Consider the following 20004-nt stretch of genomic DNA (forward strand, 5'->3'; position numbering starts at 1 on the left):
TATTGGGATAACTGCACCAATCAATCACTATGATAGCATTAAAAAAAGTGTTAATTTTTCTTTTGGTGGTTTGGGTCACCAAAGGTGGTAAGGTGTTAGATCGTGTCAGTAAAATTATTCATTGGAATAGAATACAATACTCTCTGTCATCAGATAGTTAAACACACGTTTATTTCATAATTACACATAGCCTACAGGGTTCTCTCACCATTTAACATTGTATATGATCTATATTATTTGTAAACAGAAATATGTAAGTCTGCAGAAATAGAGCAAAGCAAGAACCCTGTGATAGAGAGCTAGCGCCTTCTGATGGCATGAAGTTTTACCTATGATGCTTCTCTTAGTACTTTCCCGCTCACCAAATGCACTGTGTTGCTTAGACAACTACTTAATTATTTATATCAAATCAGTTGAGAGAATTTCCATGGTCCTGCCTGGAGCAAAAAAATGTAAATAGTAAGTTAGTCTGATAGTAAAATTTATGAGCTATTTTCATACTAGGTTCTTCAATATAAAAATATACCATGTTCTTGATATCTTCAAAATAAATAGTTATGACTGGTTTGGGGGCTTGTAAAGGTTCAGCTGAAATATGTTAACGCTAATGTCAGTAATGTTATAAAATCAGCATCGTCCCATATTAAGTATCTGCCAATTTAATAGGTACGTTTAAATTGTTGTATATTTGGAGCAAGTTCAGTAATTTTCCTTTGTGTCTTAGTTTCCCATAGGCAGATGTAAGGTAAGTAAAGTTCCCCATGACGGCAGTTCCTGGATTTTGCTTCATCTTGAACAGGCAGCAATATGAAGTGATGATGGCTGAATCTGTCTGTATTGAAACCAGCCATTCAGTATGTGACTTAAATTTGTGTAAGTGGGTAAGAGAGAAGAACATGGATAATGCTATGAAGAGGAAACAGAAAAGGTTTCAGAGTTCTTCCTTTTGTTTCTTAGATTGCTGCAAGTGTGACTGAAGAACAGATGCAGATGCTAGTCCTGTCAAGAACAGCAAGTCCACGACAGCACGGCATACCCTCCTCTTCTGAGAGAAAAGTAAGTGCATTTATATAAAATATATAAAATAGGAACATTTGCACACACAAGTTAGCGGCAGCTTATGGACACAGGTTCACGATAGTGCAGACAAGACAGTGTCTTCCATCATCTTCATGCTTCCATGTTCTTGATTTGTTCCCTGGCCTTTCTCTCACTATCAGACCGACCCTTTTACTGATGCAAAAATAGCAGAAAGTAAAGCAACTTTAGGTGGTTGTTGTGAACTCCTTTGAGCAGCTGTGATGGCCAAGGCATTTCTTTCATTCCTGAAAGAAACAAGCAAGCAGCTTGTTAGATAATACGCATACTTACAAAGCTGTCCTGGTATATAAAGCATGCGTCATTTAATTATATATTTATTTTCTCTAATGGTCTGACTTTTTAAGCATCTGAAATGGCAGTGGGCCATTCCCCTTTAACAAACGCTGTGCATATCAGTGCTTACAGCATCTAGTACTGGAAAGATGAAAGCTGTATCACTACATGTAAACAGTTCTGTTCAGCAACTGACAGCTGTCAGAACTGCTATGATTCACTGTCTTCAGTAAGCACAAAAACACAGACAATGATTTGTGGTTGGTTGGTTTGTTGGTTTTTTTACGAAAACAGTCAAGAGCAGGAAATTATCAGATACCTAAATAGTAGATATTACAGAATTTCTACCTTAAAAGTTTTCAGTAATATAACTTGGATCAAAGTTACTAAAAAGATTCAAGTACCTTCATTTGAGTATCCTAAGGGATATCATTATTAATTATTACTATATATTATTAATATATATTAATTATTACTTGAAAGGCGGTACCATGTACGTGCTATGTTCAGTATAAAACTACACTATTCAATACCTATCAGTCAGCATCGCTGTTCAGTAATGAATGCAGATACAAAGATGTGGCTGGCAGAACATAAACACAGAAAAAAATATTGGTGAATCTCCAAGGAAATTGGCACTTCTTAAACTGCATTTATCAAGTCTATCTTACGACAAAGCAATTCTGTTTCAGGTGAAACTGCCACTAGTGATAAAGACCTTGGGAAACTTAAAATACAAACAGTTCTCATTTATTTAATGATACTGATCTCTTCAAATGCAGCATACGCTCATTGTTTCCATTTTTATAATGGAAACTATGACAAACAAGTAAGCTAGGAAGGGATTTTAGCTTTTTCTTTATTACTGTTATTTATTACTTTAATTCCTTCACATTTCATTAGGATGAATTTTGGAGGTCAGTAATAAAATTCTGGTCAATGACCTTTTATTTTTAATCCTGCTCCAGTTAGCATCTCAGGTATCCTTTTAGAACATGCTAGATGTCTTACCCTTGGTCTACTCAAGCTGCTCACATAATTGCCTTTTCTTGGTTGTGTCCTCCACAAAGCTGCTCTTATATTTCTTTAAATATGGTCCTCTCCTATACTCTATCCGCATACAACTTCATCAGACTCCACTGTTCAGAACACATGCTGATCTTTCTCAAGACTTTTTTTTGAGATTTGACACTATCCTTTGTGCTGTAACCTAAATAGCTTCTGCAGTCCTACTTTCTCCTTTAACATTAAACCACTCCTTAAAAAGTCACCACTCTTCTGCATTTCCTGGATGAGTCACTGCTCTGTCTCTATGTAAGTTTCAGGAATATGGTGCTTAATATGTTTTAATAATAGTGCAGAGTAATTAATACTCGTGATTCAGAAGAACACTGCGCACCCAAAACACACTATGTGCACCTCACCTGAGAGCAGAACACTGAGGAAGTTCCCAACTCCCCAGTACAGGCAGTGATGCCCAGAAGACTGCCTTATGCATGAGGGCAAAAGCTGTTGTTAGAGCAACACCACTTCTTTTGTTAAAGGTAATTATGTGCCAGAGAAAAGAAGGACAGGTTGTTTTATTTAAACTCCACCTAGCAATTACTGCCTTCTAGAAATAGCCAGCACAGTTTCTTGACTTCAATCGCTTTGCTTTCTACAGCCTGGTTAAATTAACCCTACTGCTTTCTCTCAGAAGTCAGTTTTGGCTAATATTTTCTTTGAAGTTAAATTAAATACTTAGGAATATCAGGGACTATATAGGCAATCTCAAGGTGAACTTACATGTTTCCATATCTCTCCAGTCCTCTCGATTACAATAGTTTGTGATTTATTGACGGGTGATGTAACCTTGTAGTCATCAGACAAAAGACCCAGAATAGGATACTGGTTCCTGTACCTGTATTAAAAAGAGTTGCAAACCTGGTAACTATAAAACTGAGATCTGCGTATCTGTATCCAAGTCACTAACTGATTTTATCACATAATCCTGTCAATTAACAACCCCAAAATATTTTTACTAGTAATTAAAATGCTAATATTGTAATTTTAATGCCACTTTAACATGTTCATTTGCTATTACAATGTTTAGTATTGAATCCTCTGTAGGTTTTACTAGCTGAAGTTTTTTTTTGCATTTAAGTTGAACAGACATTTGACATTAAGACATTTGCAGGAGGCAAGGACTTAGTTTATAGTAGCTTCACAATGGAAAATCAAAAGGATATATTTTTAAGAAAGGTGAATAAGGGTGAATAAGTACATTACTTCTTAGTGATGACAGCTGTTACACCAGGGGACTGACTGTTTGATAATCTCTCATGCTTGAGTCTGAAGAGGTCCTGAGAAAACCAACAGGGAATATTCAAGTGAAATAAATAATGTTTCCCCAGGTATTAGTTCACTAAATCCACAAAAAAAATCTTGCAGAAATTCCTATCAAGTATATAATATATCTATCATATAATTATAACATTATAGTTATTTAATTTATATAGTATAATATATGTTATAAATATATAATAATAATACTAACCCTGATGCCTGATGCAGAAGGGTACAAGTGCCTTCTAGCTTCCAACTAGTAATAAGCAACTAGTTAAGTTGCTACGTTCATAGTAAGTGGAGGCTTAAGCATAAAATATTCTCGGACAAAAAATAAGCTATCCTGTTGTACCTCTTGCTGTTGTTTAATGCAGGCATCTTTCTCCTCCAGCATCGATGTCAATTCATGCAACTTTATTTGCAAGTCACTGTTGTTCCCTTCTCTTCTTGATATATCTTGCTGGAATTGGCATAACTGAGACTATAAAACACAGGTTAAGAAACAATTAGGTGCTAGGTGCTCCTTGCAGGTGACCTTTCAGTATGCGTCTAGAACTCTATGTGTTTTGTTCATTAAAATCATCAACAGTAAGACCTGATTAGTATAATTTACAAAATGCTGTGGACATACGGACACATGGGAAACCCAGTCATTTTCAAATATAAACCTTGAACTTCACAAAAAATTCAGAAAGCAGTGATTTGGCTCAATTCTTCCAGTACCAGTTTAACAGGTTTATAAGTGGAACTGGTTCCAGGGCAGTAAAATACTACTATAATGCTTCAAATGAGAGATTTTCTATGTGCAGTTTTGATTGGGATTTATCTTTATTTTCTGTTGGGTATCTTTTGGCAGTTTCTTACTTCATCGGAGCAAAACGTCCCATTAGGAGTTAATAAGATTAGCAGTATTTCTTAATTCTACATCTAAAGAATTTTTATTTTTTAATGACACTTTAATTGATTTTAGAGCTATCACTAGTGCTGCATAAACTAACTGCAGAGCCAAAAGCTAACAAAAAAGCATATGGTAGATTTTTTCTGTTTCCTAATCAAAAAATAATTTTAAAAAATATATATTTAAAAAAAACTGATTACCTTCAGTTGTACAAGGTGAGGAATACACATATGGCAAAAGTTAATCTACGTACCCTAAGACTGCGGATCTCACGATCTTTATCCTCTCTCAAGTTATTGATCATCTCTACGTAACGGCTGGAGAGTTCATCTGTGGTGGTCTGAAGTGTTGGATTAGAGCAGATCTACAAAAAAAAGAAGATAAAATTATCTTTGTAAAATACTATCTTACAATTTTATTTTCTTCATTATCTGTGAATAACAGCTACCGAATACAGATCAAGTGAAGGTCTCGTTACTACCTGTAGTCTGAGGCTCTGGATCTCTTGCTCCAAGGCACGCTTGCAGTATTCCAGTTCTTTCAACTGACAATCCTTCTCTCCCTCGCTGAGCCGTAGAGAAAGGAGCTGTTCTTCCAGAGAGCGACACTTTGCAGTACTCTCTCTGAGTCCTTGCTGGAAAGCACAGAAGTGGAATGAATGCATGGTGTTCCTTAGGGTAGTAACAGGCTCACACAAACGTACACCAGGCAGTAATCACTGAGAATACTCAAAAAGCCATCACACTGGCTAGTTCTTGGCTGACTGTCAAAATACTGAAACTACGGTCTTAGCTTTACCTGCTGCTGACGGTTATTCTCTCGCAGAGACGTCAACATAGTTTCGTATTCTTTCACTTGAGATTCTTTAAAAGCCAAATCCTTCTTAAGTAAGACATTGTCAGTTTCTAACTTCTGTAAGACAAAAGTGTGAACTGTCAATAGCTGCAATTTTTCAGCAAACAGTCCTATGTATGTTCAACGTGCAATATACTAAGTGATATTTTAGAACTGAAAATTACCCAATTTTCTTTTAACTACATATAGCTCAGATTTGCTCATTATTGCAGTTATCTGTGGCTTCATGCTGTGTGGTAAGCACTGTTATCTTGGACGCTGCTCTTTCAGTCTGTCCCAGAAAGACTTATTTGTAGTTATTAAACAGAAACCAACAGAAAAATCCAAACCAAAGACCACTTCACTGCACAGACTCCAGCAGGGAGTACACCTTAGGTAGGAATGGAACCGAGGTCTCCTGCTTCCTGGCAGAATGCTGTTTAAGTAAGCACTTGGCGTATACGCCCTGTCCGTGTTATAAGTAAAAACACAGTTCCAATACATCTCCACCAATGAAGACATACATAGATTGTGTATGCCAATTCAGAGCACTAAGTCCACTCAAAAGGGCCTTTTCTGCCTTTGAAAGCATTTGGTTATTTAGGCTTCAACAAACCGAACTTTTGAAAACCACTTCTAGGAAGAAATCCAGCCTTGTGTGCTGTTCAAGTCTTGCAAAGCCATTAATAAACCATCCATTTGTATTAAAGCACCTTACATCTGGACTTCCGAAGTTAAGCTTCGTCATAATGGACTTCTTACTGACAGGTAGCAACAAATGGATGAGGCCCAGAAAATGGAAAATTAACAACTTACCCCCAGGTCATCCTGTAAGTGGCAAAGCTCTTCACGTAAATTTTTGAAAGTGGAAAGCACAAGTCTCAAAGATTTATCTGATGTTACTCTCATCTAGGAAAGGGAAAAAACAGTAAAAAAATATATTATTCTGATTAATTAGTGAGCTTTGTTTACAATATGCTTAACTGTGTAAATGAACAAAAACTGCTATACAGCTGAAAATAACTCCTGGCAGTTCTGTGCATGCCATTCTTGATGATTTCTACAAAGAGACACATTTTCAAGTACTTTGTTCTGCAGACGACACAATCTTTGAATGATTGCCTTTTAACACACAGGACACCATTTTTTAAAGAATGCAGGAACAAGAGAGTAAATGAGAATTGCATTTGCACACCAATAAAGAGAAAAACAAATGCATTAATATTGCACAATCATTTTTTTGAGAGCTTTGTGAGTTATACTGATAAGGTAACCACCCTACCTGGAAAGCCACAGAGGAAGGAGTCGTCGTCTTTGAGACCTGACAAAGCCCCCTTTCAGCCCAAGTGCAAGAGAATTTATTAAACAACAACAAGCAAAAACGCCACACAACCAGTTCCTCACTTTAAGAGTTCCCTAAGATTTAAGGAGTCAACTGGATGAGAAAGAAAGGCAATAGTGCGCAATAGCCTCTAACACTGTTCTTTTTTTTTTTTCTTTTAATACACGTTAACATCTGTGTATGGATTCATGTGAAATCACAAACTTGCATTTCGTGATGCGTTTCTAATATTCAAAAGAAAAAATGACTTTGAAAGAAAACATGAATTCCTCAATTTTTTGACTCATCTAGATAGGCTGAACATTCTTTGCAAAAGACGTGTTTTTTACTTTCTGAAAAAAGTGAAATTCTGTCTGTTCCTCTTCCTCCAATGCTTTCCCTCATCTTTCTTTATGAAAGAAATTTGTTGATCATTCAAATCTAAGAAAACTATTAAGCCCTTGTCATATTTGTCATTTCTACTGGTAATATATTGAGACTGAGGCTTCACAAAAGAGCATTCTTTTGTAATTAAAGTGGAATTTCAGTTCTTTCAGTTGCTGACAAAATCTGTTTCACCAAAAGACATTTTAATTGTGTATTTTTAAAACATTTTTGTAAGAATGCAAAATGAGACAGACTTAGAGAAAATGGAAGATACGTTTCAGTTCTTTCACAAAGGGGTGAGCTGAAACTGTTTCCGGGCATGGTGTTCTATGAGAACATGAGATCATGAAATATTTTGGTGTCATTGTCCTTCATTCTAAAAGAATCACAGAATAATTGAGGTTGAAAGAGACATGAGAGGTCACCCTGTCTCAACCTCATGCTTAAAAGTCAGGATCAGCTGTGAAGTCAGGGCAGGTTGCTCACTCACATACGTTTTCTTTACCAGGAGGTGTTCTGCAGCCCTCAGACAGGATCACCTTACCCCTACCCCAGGGAGACCAGATCAGTGCAGGCTGCTGTGGATCCTGTTCTGACAAACCTACAGGTCAAGTCCACCATTCTGGAGCCAACCCTGGGATTCACACGCTAGCTAGTGCTATTCACAATAGCACTGTTTTTAATGTTTTATCAAAGGAAGAGGTCTTCCAAGCACTTCATAAAGAAGTCAGTGGTTTTTGTAAAAAAACGCGTTACGGAGACTGCTAGAATGTTAGGAAGCAACAGAATGCATAACCATTATCAGAAGCTGACATTCTTGTTGGATTGCCTTGCAGCCAAACCTGCGTGGCTGTTGATTGAAAAAGCAGGTAGAGATGGTTAAGTAGCTAAAGAATATGATGAGAAAAAACACAAAAGCCATTTATAAACGGAGCCAAACCAGAAATGGCTTATGTTTTGTTACTGGTTGTTTTAAGCATGCCACAGAGATACTGCTACGGTACAGCTGTTTAACCAGACCATTTGTAAAAGGTGAGACCTCAGTTATAAGCAGTGTATGCAATAAACAGTAATCGATACTCAATTCAACATCCAGTAAAACGCCTACTATGCACTTTTAGCTTTTAAAATAAAGCATTAATATACAACACAAACAAATAAAAAGATGAAAAATCAGTGTTCTCCTACAATTACTTGTCAAAAGCCGAAATGGTTTCCAGTGAAACTGGAAGAAAGCTGCAGTAAAGCTCGGTTTAAAATGCACAAGTAATCTGTGGAGTGAACTGCCACAACATGTCACCTGAAGCCACCTGTATGATTCCATACCCTTCACATAGAATAAATGGAGTAAGCAGAATATAGAGCAATTTATGTTTTGTACCAATTCCCGGGTATGTGTTGAGCCAGCTTCTACTGTTTCGAGTTACCATAGGCTTCCATACATCCCCCTCCATGTACATACCTGGAGGAGATAACGAATCTGCTGCTTTGTTGCCTCAGACAGTCCTTTGGGAATTAAATCTTCTATATCTTCAGTCTAAGCAAAGGGAGGAAGGAGGAGACATCTTGATTAAGAATTTTGCCTGGTTGATCATAATGTGGTTTCTTCATTAATTACATAGCTCTACTATGAAAAGCATGTTTAGTGCAAGGCAAATAAGAAGGAAAATAGATCAAAGTGTATCCAGAAATTTTCGAAAGCCTTATATGTGTGGCATATAGAAACTGAGATGAAATGATAAATGAAGCATATATTCAAATACACATTAAGCTTAACATTTCTTTTAAACGCAGCACTCAAAACAATTCCCTCTCAAGAAATACTAATTAACACTAAAACAGAACTCCCAGCAGTTAACGATTATGAGCAAACCTCATTTTTCTAAGTAATGAATAGACTGTCAATAAACAAATGACCAACACGTTACAGGAGATACTGCCAGTGATGAAGCGGCATTGCTTCATGCAATTTAATCCTAGACAAATATTTCTACCATATAAATAATGACTTCAAAAATAACAAAGGTCCCAGTGATTGCATCATGGCTGGATTCCCAAAAGAGAGCTGCCTGTAAATCTAAAAAAGTCTGTTCTGTCAACTTTACTTCCCCTTACTTCTCTGAGAGGCGGTGTTCTTCCCTTCTCGCAATGCCCGGCAGTGTATGTTGCTGAACAAACACTTTGTTGGCAAGAGTGTAAGATCCTACGCACAAAGCGCACAGTGAAAACGGTGTATGTGTGTAAGTTTGGGTTACAATGAAACCACCACTGGCATAACAGGAAAGACTTTAAAAATTTGACTCTCATGCTGGAATGCAAATTGTTCAACTTCCCTTCTTTCAGTATTACCACATTTGCAAATACAGAGCTAGCAGTAGGTTTCAGGCTCTGAACGTTACTAACAAGCAGAAGGTGTTAGCTAACAGACCAGTATCCTTCAGTTAAACTGGCTTGGCTTAATTTGTTCCAAGATCCACACCATTCTTATTAAGACTAACTTTTAGGGAACAGCTTTGTAAGAGCATGCATGATGCTTACCTGACTCGTAAATTCAATGTCATGGTTCCTGTAAAACAGACAAAATGCAAGGGACTGATTAACAGAAAACCTGACAACTCCAAGTTCATGGCCACACTGACAATTACAAAAGGATTATCTTTAAATTATGGAACATGGAAGGTTCATCCTCAGACTAAGAGTCGTTGCCTTCCCTTTAAGCTGATAGGCAACGTGTTGTTCAATGGGATTCCAGGGACAAGTACCTGAGGAGACCAGAATACTGACAGCAGTAGTCAGCACAGGCAGTTTCTTTGGGCAGTTATCCCAATTATGGCTGGTTAACCCAATTACATTCTTAACTGGCTTGGGTAATATCTTTACCCAGAACTACGCTGCAGTGTATTGACACACCTGAAGTGTTTACTTAGCAGTGGCAGGGGTTCTGTGATGGACCGCTTAAGCTTATTTCAGTGAACTCTGAAAGCACGAAGTGAGAGCGAGAGGGGAACAATGAAGTAATGGTGATTGTGCAGGAAGGGTAAGAACATTATAAAGACTCAAAAAACAACTTGCAAACAGTATTGTGCTCTTAACCGTGCACTTCTAGGATTTCTGGAACACCAAACTGACATAGCAGACATAAGGCCAATACCTTCCTCCTATCTTTTCCACATGCTGTAGTAAACAACTGTACAGGTCATTGGTCTTGCGGTTCAGTTCGGCAAGGAGCTCACCAAAGTAGCGGCAGTCCAGCTGGTCATTATTCTCCTGAGAGCAATCCACCTAGCAGAAGATAAACAACAAGATCATAATTGAGTTCCCTTCTTCAGGATGAAAGCTGAACATGAAAATGCTGCAAGTATGATGGATTTGTTTTCATTTGCCCTTACTAATTTGCAGTTTGTTTACACTGTTCTTTTCCTGGGTATTGAGTCTTCCGTGTCTTCTGTTTTTCAGAAAATAATACAGAAATAAATGACTTTCCTTACAGCAACAAGCAATAGGCAAAGCAGTATCTGTTACAGTAATATCATCATCATTCTAACATGGAAAGTGTAGATAATCAGGAAATCTTTCTTTAATGTTCTTTAATGTTTCCATAGCTGTAGTGGGTAAAACACACGTGGACAGCACCCAGACAATCCCAGCTGGGTGCAGGATTCCCCACTGCAAAACTGATAATTGCATTCCCACGTTCTCACTGCTTTTGCATACATACATGTGCCGGAGTATTTCTGATGGATGAGTTGAGAAGCTCTGACATAAGCCACCTCCTTTTTTTTAAGACCAACAAAACCTAAAGGCACCTCCCAGCAAAGACCAAATGTTGCCGTATGTGAATAACAAAAGTAAGAACAGCAGCCCAAGCTGAGTTTACGTAAGGTTTTGGGTTTTTTTTTTTTTATGAGAGTCTCTGGCTGTGGAAGATTCCACATAGGTCCAGTACTGAAGACACCCAGTACGTTATCACCACCTATGTATGGAACAGATGCACAGGAAGGGACTGCTACATTCCCACCCCCAACCAAAACAGGAGTACACATGTATAGTTGTCCTCTGGCAGCTTGTAGAAACTCTGGAACATGCAAACTATTCTAAAGGAAGCTAGTTTTGTGCTTCCAGTGAAACTATGTCAAGTAACTCTACATCAGGTTGAAATCTATTTCAAATCCTTACTGATCAGTTGAGAAGGAACGCAGTGCTGAATTGGCGTATGTCCACTTTATAAAGCAGTGTAAGCTTTTACCAAAACTGGAAGTATGAGTCTTGTATTACACAGCCTTTGCTGTACGAAGAGTGACAGATGAAACCTGACTGAATCAATGGGTAGCACTCCCAGATACAGAAAAACAAAACGAACAAAAAACCCCCACAACGCAACAGCCAGACTTGACGGATTAAAATTACAGTAGAACGATGATCAGTCAGTATGCTTAAGCACAGGTCTACACCATCAAGAAATACAACTGGACCGGATACAAGAAGATACTTTTTTTTTTTTTTTTTAACAGCATGTGACAAAAGTCTCGGACAGTTCTAAACCATGCAGTCAAAGCATTCAAAGTTACCAGCAACAGACGCACTTTGCTGTTTGTAGTTACAGTGGGTGTATGGTGAGTGAATAACATACTATGATTTTGAACAAGGCTTGACTTTTGAGACCAGGAATCAGTAATTTTGTGTCTGTAAAGTTTTATACTCCACATAGAAAAACATGCTGTGAATAGTAAAACATTAAACAAAGGATTCTTACCGGTTCACATGTCTGAACTGTTACCCTCCTCACTGTATTTCCTCTGCAGTCATCCGTCACAGAAACTGGAATTATTTCACAAGGGCTGCTGGTCTGTGTCTGTTGGCACTGGTGAGTGACTTGGGACTGCTCGGACGGCTGGCAGGGCTGGATAACGTGGCACTGATTGGATTGCTGGGGAATCTGACACTGGTGGGAAAATTGATACTGCTTCTCCTAAGACAGAAATGCATTTTTTAAGCTTCTGAACACATCTTAGTGAGATGGAAGCATCATATGAATACATAAATGAAAGAAATATGTTTTTGCATGGAAAGACTGATGACAGTTCCAAATATCTTTTAATAATTTCAATAAAATTGTTTTCCTAATTGAATACAAGTTTGTCTCATACTGTCACACTTCAACACTGTAATTCACCTACTCCTCAAATTTTAGCAGCTGCAAATGAACACACAGAAGACATACTTTTCCTAATTGAGTTGTTTCATTATATTGCTCCACTTAACATATTCACTGAGGCAATAGGGACCTCCATTACTTAATTTAAAACATCTATATCCTGTTCTCTCAAGTATTTTAGAGATTAAAGAGCTCCAGTTGAACTACTTACTTAGATTTTGTTACTTAAATTAAAAAAAAAAAAAAGTACAGGAAATGGCTGAAGACATTTTCCTCTATAAATGCTTTCAGCAATTCCAGGTTAAGTGTGTGCCATGTATCAGGGACATGCACATCTTGGTTTTATAATCCAAGAAAACTGCTGTTGACAAAACCACCCACCAGAACAACAAACTAGAAACCAGTTTATATTCCAGTCTTTGAGAATGTGTACTCTACCTCGACAAGGCAGTTCTCTGGTGGGCGTAAGTTCACAAAAACAAACAAACAAACAAAAAAAAAACACGAACATTACTGTCTCAATTTCCTTTTGCAGTAAGTAATACAAACAACCAACTTACTTGGTGGGGATTTAACAGCTCGTATTTTCTTATTGTCTTTTCATAGATGACATTATTTCCAGGGCAGAAATTCCCCCCTCTAAGAAATGGGGATAATGGCTCCTGTAACACATTTTAATAAAAAGCATTCACAAGTGTTGTCACATACTGAATTCAGAGTTAGTATAATTTGGACTAAAAAATGAGGAGGAATATTTGTAACGTGAAGATGCATGCACTTTGAGAGAGTTTTCTGAGTTACCCACATTTGATTGTGCATTCATTTCATCTTGAACCCAGAATTATTTATTTTGCAATACCATGCAACATGCTTATAGATTCTCATCTTGCATCTCTATTTCCCTTCACCCCCCGTGGTGTAGTGCCAAGTGTACCATTTTCTCACAACTACAGAATCCCGCCAGGCAGGAGAAAACAAGCGGGCTGTGTAACAAAGGTGGACGTTATGCTGTGTCAGCTAGAGCTCATCAGGCTATGAAACTTGTTCGCCTTAGTTGTTCACCCAAGCAGTTTACCTACCTGCTCCGGATTCTCTATAATAATCCTTCGAATGGTGCCCTGCAAGGAAGAAAAGAAGTAAAGATTCAGTGATTACTGTACTTTAAAACCTTTTATGCTCAGAATTCAGGCTTACATACATTTCCAAATTAGTCTGAGTATCATAATCAGCTATAAATGTATTGAGAGCCATTGGCTGAAATCACTGAGAAGTGTTAAAGCCACGGCCTTTCCACCCAAAAGGAAATAACCCATACACAGCACAGCAGCACGCAATCTGGACTCTCAGTAAGAAGAGTCTGTTTTTCCTCAGTCACCTATTTATAAGTCAGAGGAGGTGAGTCCTTACTGTCTGTAAGTGCCAACGGACCAGGACACAAAGCTAGCACCGGACACGACCTTCACAGATCGCGTGTCCCACAAAACACTGTCTTATCTGCAGCCTTTCCTATTAAGGTCAGCTGGTGTAAAGTGATTTACATCTAAAACACTTCTTGTTTCACCAGGGAAAGAAAATTTGTATTTTGCTTAAAAGCCAAAATAAGAGGGACATGGGAACTGCCAACAAACCAAACCAGGTAACTACCCCATGTACCGAACTGCAGCAATTATTTCAAAAAGCGGTACAAAACTCCATGATTGACATGGAACATTTACTCATTCTTGAAGGAAAAATGAAATATACTTTTTTGAATTGCAAAAATCCACAAATTACAGCAGTTTTGCTCTTGTTCAAATGCAGATTATTTTGCTCCTCCCCTCGCCCCCCACTGTCTACAAGCAAGTCAAGCAACCGTAGGCAGTTTTCCATTTTGTGGACCAACAACAGCTGTTACAGTGCACGCACGTTGCTTGAAGCTTCCATGCCCAGCTCTTTATCCAAGTAAGCACAATTCCCACTGAATCTCATCTAAGGATTAGGCAATTTGTTAGTTTACAACATACTACTTATTCCTCCTTACAGCGCAAGCTTTAAATTTTCCTAACAACTCATTTACCCCTTTAACCCGTGGGCTTGGAAAGTTTATATTGCTGTAGTTAAGCCTCAGAGACATTCTTAACTGGGTAAGAGCAACTCCGAAGTAGGTCAAATTTCCAGCTGTGAAGTGTTGCACAAGTTTAGGAAGCCTGAAGCAGTTTTCCAAATCTCCCAAGAGTGAATCATAACAGCACCATGGAGGAGAAATCAAAGTAGAGAAGAAACTGCTTTAGCATCAACCACGGTAATTAAGAAATCTCAAAATGATAACTGCTGCAGAAAACTTTGAAAGCTGCTTGCTCGTCCTCCCACACCCCATGGGTCCTTCGAGGCTCAGTTGGGAGGGAACCCCCGCAGCCGGCAGGGCTCGGTACCAGGACCTAGCTCTGAGAGGAGCCAGCCTGCGAGTCGGTAATGTACAGCCTGGTTTCTACGTCACTGACACGTACACAGTGCAAGCTGAGAAGTGAAATACCGAAAGAAGGAACACACGCTGCTATTCCCTGCACACCAGCTAGCCAGAACGCTCCCTTGGAGCGCAGCGAGGCAGCTCAGGGTTTCAGTGTGCCTGGCAGGACCAAGCCCTCGTCCAGTACAAGTGACAGGGGACAGATCTCTTCTTTTTCAACACTGACCGCTATTGTGTGGCACGTTAAAGCCAGGTGAGCATCGTCCACAAAATTAAGAGGCACATTTTCAACGCACAGAGAAGCCGTGTGAACACACCTGATCTCAGTGACGCTGCCACAGGCCTTTGGAGCACGCGGCTCACGCTGCGCCTCGGGGAGGACAGCCGGTGACATCGGTTTATGTAGTTACCCGTGCGTTCTCAGAGGAACGCAGAAAAGGGAAGACTGGAGAATTTTAGGTTAGAATACGCTTTTAGTGGGATCAGTAGGGTGGTGTAAGTCACACGCAAGATAACACCGGAACCAGAACGTTTCTGTTGGGATCAAACTACGCTGCCGTGCAAGAAACCCGAGCCCACCCGCTCCCGAAGCCCGGCGGTGCCGCCGCTCCCCGCCCCGCCGCCCCTCAGCAGCCCCTCAGCGGCGGAGGCGGGCGCGGCTGGGGCCGGGCGGCGGGAGGCGGCCGGGGGGGCCCGACGGGGCCGGGGGTTGTGGGGACGTCACCGGCGGCTCCGGGCCCGCGTTGTACGGGGACTGCAAAAGGCAGAAAAATAAACAAACAAACAAACAAACTCCCAAAGGCGGGCTCTCTCATAATCGTTTTTGCTGGTCTTTTTAAAATACGCTTCCAAATTTGTAAAGTAAGCGCTTGATAGCTTTATCCAGTCGTTGTGCGCAAATTTTAGGAAAAAACAAGCACTACGCTAACTTTTATTTTCAACAATTCCCTTTAGCTCCAGACAAGCTAGTGATTAAGGTGCGAATTTCATGAATGTCAAACCTTTTATCCGTAACACACTGCCCTGTCAATTACAAGCCATCCAGCCACGGAATCAGAAGCCACGCAGGCTCCACTTGGCGAGCGGGGGGCACCTCCCAGCCAGGTGGGTCTGACCCCGAACTCACAGCCGAGGTGAGCCCTCGGCACTCAGCACGGGGCCCGGCCACGAGCAGCTCTTACAGGGCTTCCCCTGAGCGGACACCTCACACAGGCTTTCAGGATTTTACCCCACACTGAAAACAGACATCTCGTGCATACCATTTCCTGCCTTAATTTTTCATGACCGTGGTAACAGCGTTCACATGTGTAAATCACACTGAGAGAATTCATTCTAAGCAATATTTGCCATTTGGCTCTGGCAGGTGAGGTGCCTTCAGTCCCTCCATATGAAACCTGCCGTGGCTGGGAGTAGCATTTGGCTTCTACACCAAGAATAAAACAAAGTTAAATAAAAAAAGGAAAGAAAAGTGAATCCTGAACGATTTGCAACCACAAGAAGTACAATCACACATAGGTGATCTTGGAGGTCTCTTCCAACCTAGATGATTCTGTCACTGTGATACTATACGCACACGCCACTATCACATTTTCCCTCCCTCTAGTTTATTAAAAATGTACATGAACACAACAGAAGACACCAACCATAAGACTTAATATCAGCGTACTAATAGTAATAAAGGCATTCATTATCATTAATCTATAAAAGCTCTGCAGAGGTAAATATTGCTCAAAGAAAGCCATTTGCCTTATCACCAGTAATAAGCTTAAACCACAGCTCCAGGCTGCCACTAACTGAGAATTCGTAAACATGTAAAACATCTCTGTGAGTCAGAGATCATTGCAGTACTTCATTTACGCAGCCATATGGCAATTTCTCACGAAGAGCACTGCCCTTCTCCTGGCAGCTCCCTGGAAAACTTTGTGGGTCCCCAGACCGCCTGTCGGGCCACCCCTCCCAGCGCTCCTCTGACCGCTCCCATTCAGCGCCAAGCAGGCAACTCCTGCCAACTCCCCGCTGACTTCCCTATCTGTTACCCTCTTCCTGGAAAACCTCCTAATAACATTTATTAACCACCTTCGCCCTCCACCACTAAAACTGCAACCCACACACAACCCAATTTAAACTACGCCGTCTTTTGTCTTTAAAGCCTAATCCAGCAAAACACTTCAAGAAATTATTTTTCCATCAGCACAACTTAATGGACTCAGTGACTAAAACAGATGCTGAAAATCAAACATATTTCACAGAGCTGGGACAGAATTTGGGTCTATAACCAAAGTGTTCATGCACTCATCTGGGGATAGAGGGGAAGTCTGGGCCTCCAGTGTTTATTCTCTTGAACATCAACGTAACTGAAGACAATTCAGCCTACCTTTGAGCCCAGCCGAGCAAATCACAAATCTGTGAGGGGAGCCCCGTGTTTACACTCCTGCCCCACATCTTGCAAAGGAGGGATTAACAACCTGGGTACAGCAGGTACCTGCAGCTGCCACAGCCACATCACACAGCCGTGCCAGGGAAGCGCCTCGCGTTACAGAACCAACAGAAGCCACCCTATCCTCCAGAGCAAGGCAGCCTTTAAACTAGGCAAAGCGGCTTTGGAAGAGGATCAGGTTTCCTATTTGCCTTAATCCCTGTTCTTTTTCATAGTCAAATATTTTTACACCACAGGAAAGAAAGTTAAATAAGAGTTGAAGAACTTGAAACAAATATACATTCCTGTATTGAATATATTATGTCAGTCCTGCTTCTATTGATATTAATGACAGTCTGATGTGTGAGACAAAAATGGTATAAGAACAAATTCTGATCTCCTTTTCTGTTCTTACATAGTCAAAGCTGTTCTCAACTTATTGATCTCTACTTTTGTTTTTAAGATACTACTCATATCTATTAAACCATTAAATTCCATCAACAGCTTCAAGCTGTACATTCCCTGAACGCAGACACCGCAGCAGACCTGCTGAACTACTTTGTGAAGACCTTTACACCAACGCTGAGCGAGGACCGTGACCTCTCTACCTGCCCAGCTTCACGGGCGTTCGCAGTTCTCCCGAACCTGCTGTCGCTAACGAGGAAGCGCACCGTGACGTAACACGGGAGCAACAAGCGTGCAGGAAAATGTGCCTGCGTGGGTCACGCCGATGGACGGGGGCAAACCTGGAGCTACAGCAGCAGGAGCACGCGGCTCCCCATCGGCTTAGAGTTTTACAGTGCTGTTGGCAAAACGGGCAAAAATGGTTCAATAGACTAAAATGTTTAGAAATTTTTTAAAAAAGTAAACAGGGGTTGTCAAAAGGGACCAAATGCAGGACTGCTGGATTTACTCAAACGAAAAGGGGACTTCAACGGGGAATTTATTTACGAGTTGCGGGTGAGGACCAGCCACGGGAAGGCAGCCGGCGGCCCGGAGCTGCACCTGCGGCCTGGCGCCTCTCCCTCTCGTCTCCTGGGCCTCGGCCCGGGCCGGCGGCTGCGGATCGGCCGTGCCGTGCCCTCTCCCCGGGGCCGGCCGTGCCCCGGCGCCCTCGGGGCGCTGCCGCGAGGGGAGCGACCGCGGCCGGGTGCGATCGCGACGCGCGGGGCCCGCGGGGGGCTGCGGCTCCGGCCCCGGCCCTGCCCGGCCCCGCCGCCTCCCCGCCCCGCCGGGCCGGGCCGGGCCGTACCTGTGGCGGCGTCTCGCAGGCGGGGGGCAGCGGCTGGCAGCCGTGCGGGCACTCCAGCGGCGAGGCGGCGCGGGACGAGCAGGAGGCGCTGGCCCGGCGGCAGCCGGGGCCGTAGGTCCGCACGCGGTCGAGCGCGGGGCCGCCGTCGTGGCGCTGGAACGGCGCCGGCTCGAAGCAGGGCAGCGGCCGCGGCGGCTCGGGGCAGGCCGGCGGCTCCCGGCACGGCGGCGGCTCCGGGCAGGGCGGCGGCGGCGGCTCCCGGCACGGCGGGGGCCGGGGCAGCGGCTCCGGGCAGGGCGCGGGGCGGCGGGCGGCGGGCAGCGTGCTGTAGTGCTGCTGCCGCCGGTAGTAGTGGTGCTGCTGCTGCTGCTGCTGCGGCTGCAGGTGCGGGGGCAGCCCGAGGGGCTGCAGCTGCTGCTGGGCCCCCAACATCGCGGCCGCCCCCCGCGGCAGCTGGGCCGCGCCGACGGAGCAGCGGGGCGGCGACTGCGGCGGGGAGCCGGGGCAGGGCGGCGATTAGTACCCGCCGGGGAGCCGCGCCTAGGGCAGGACACACCTTCGGGTGGCCGGGCCCGCCGCCGCCTCCCCGCCCGGCAGCGCGGCCGCACGGCCGGGGGCGGCCCGGGCCGGCCCGGTCCCGCTGGGCCCCGGGGGCTGGGGCCGGGGTCCCGCCGGGCAGGCAGCGGGCACCCTCCTGAAACCGCCCGGGTGGGAAAACGGGGTGGGTGTGAAGGGAAACGCTGTTCGTTTCGATACAGGTGGACGGGCGGTTGTGTTCTCTGCAGGGCACCACAGCGGCCAGGCAGCCCTGGGTACCCGGGCCAGGCCGGGGCTGGGCACCTGTCCCAAGCGAGCCTGGCGCCGCAGGGAGCAGAGGTCAGCTACCCAACGCTGCGTGTTTTGGTACGGGGTCCTTCAGTGCACTGCCTGTAGCAGGCAAGCCCTAACCGAGAACACAACTCTGTTCTGCGTGTTAATGTAGTAATAACATAATTATAGAATATTGTGTAACAAATATAATCCTTAATAATAAACCTCAGATTCTTAATTTCGCCAGTTTGTTTCCTCCACATGCTTACTATGCTTTCAGGTCACACAGTACAGTCACACACAACAACAAACAGCTTCTGTAGTATCACGTAATGCCAAAAGACCTTGAGAATGGAGCAATACTGACTGCATTATTCTCTATGACGTTACATTGCCCATTCACTGAAAGCTTCGTCTCAAATTAAAAAGTGCTCACATGAAATCTGCTCAGCAGGCGGTTGGGAAGCTAAGAGGTTTAGGAGGAGGATGATACAACAGTTCCGTATTTTAAGGTACTGTGACATCTGGAGATATTCATCAAAAATAAAAAGTTCCACTTTACCCGTAGGCATTAAACCCAAACAGACACCTGGTTTATCTATGGGTGTATAAAACAACAACAAAACACATTTGGAGTACGTTTTAGCCCACTGGTTTGAAAGGCACTGTATGCAAAGACAAACGATGTACCTGGACATAAGAGAAATAAATATATTTTCTCTTAAAACCTCATTCCTGGTTCACCAGCTGAGACAAGCTATTGATGGCTTCTGACAAAAACAATTA

The 20004-nt window shown here is 42.5% G+C and overlaps 2 protein-coding genes across 3 annotated transcripts in view; one reads left to right on the plus strand and one right to left on the minus strand.

The window, feature by feature from the left end:
- The window catches only part of ZNF711 (zinc finger protein 711), a 40648-nt gene extending 30271 nt beyond the window's left edge, over positions 1–10377 (plus strand). For both annotated transcript variants that reach the window (XR_005823989.1, XR_005823990.1), the window contains 2 exons: positions 958–1056; positions 10246–10377. The gene's annotated coding sequence lies outside the window, so the exon portion shown is untranslated. The remainder of the gene's footprint in view (positions 1–957; positions 1057–10245) is intronic.
- On the minus strand, positions 150–18906 carry POF1B (POF1B actin binding protein). Its single transcript, XM_040572548.1, has 15 exons — positions 18409–18906; positions 13374–13412; positions 12855–12956; positions 11893–12108; positions 10291–10421; positions 9678–9705; positions 8602–8676; positions 6248–6340; positions 5396–5509; positions 5079–5231; positions 4851–4961; positions 4052–4180; positions 3643–3716; positions 3160–3274; positions 150–1325 (listed from the first exon to the last, which is right to left on the minus strand). Exons 1-15 carry the CDS (start codon positions 18838–18840, stop codon positions 1320–1322), a joined length of 1818 nt encoding a protein of 605 aa, XP_040428482.1. The 5' UTR covers positions 18841–18906; the 3' UTR covers positions 150–1319.
- Positions 18907–20004: the final 1098 nt, after the last annotated feature.

The sequence above is a fragment of the Cygnus olor genome, chromosome 13, assembly GCF_009769625.2.
Source record: "Cygnus olor isolate bCygOlo1 chromosome 13, bCygOlo1.pri.v2, whole genome shotgun sequence".
NCBI lineage: Eukaryota > Metazoa > Chordata > Aves > Anseriformes > Anatidae > Cygnus > Cygnus olor.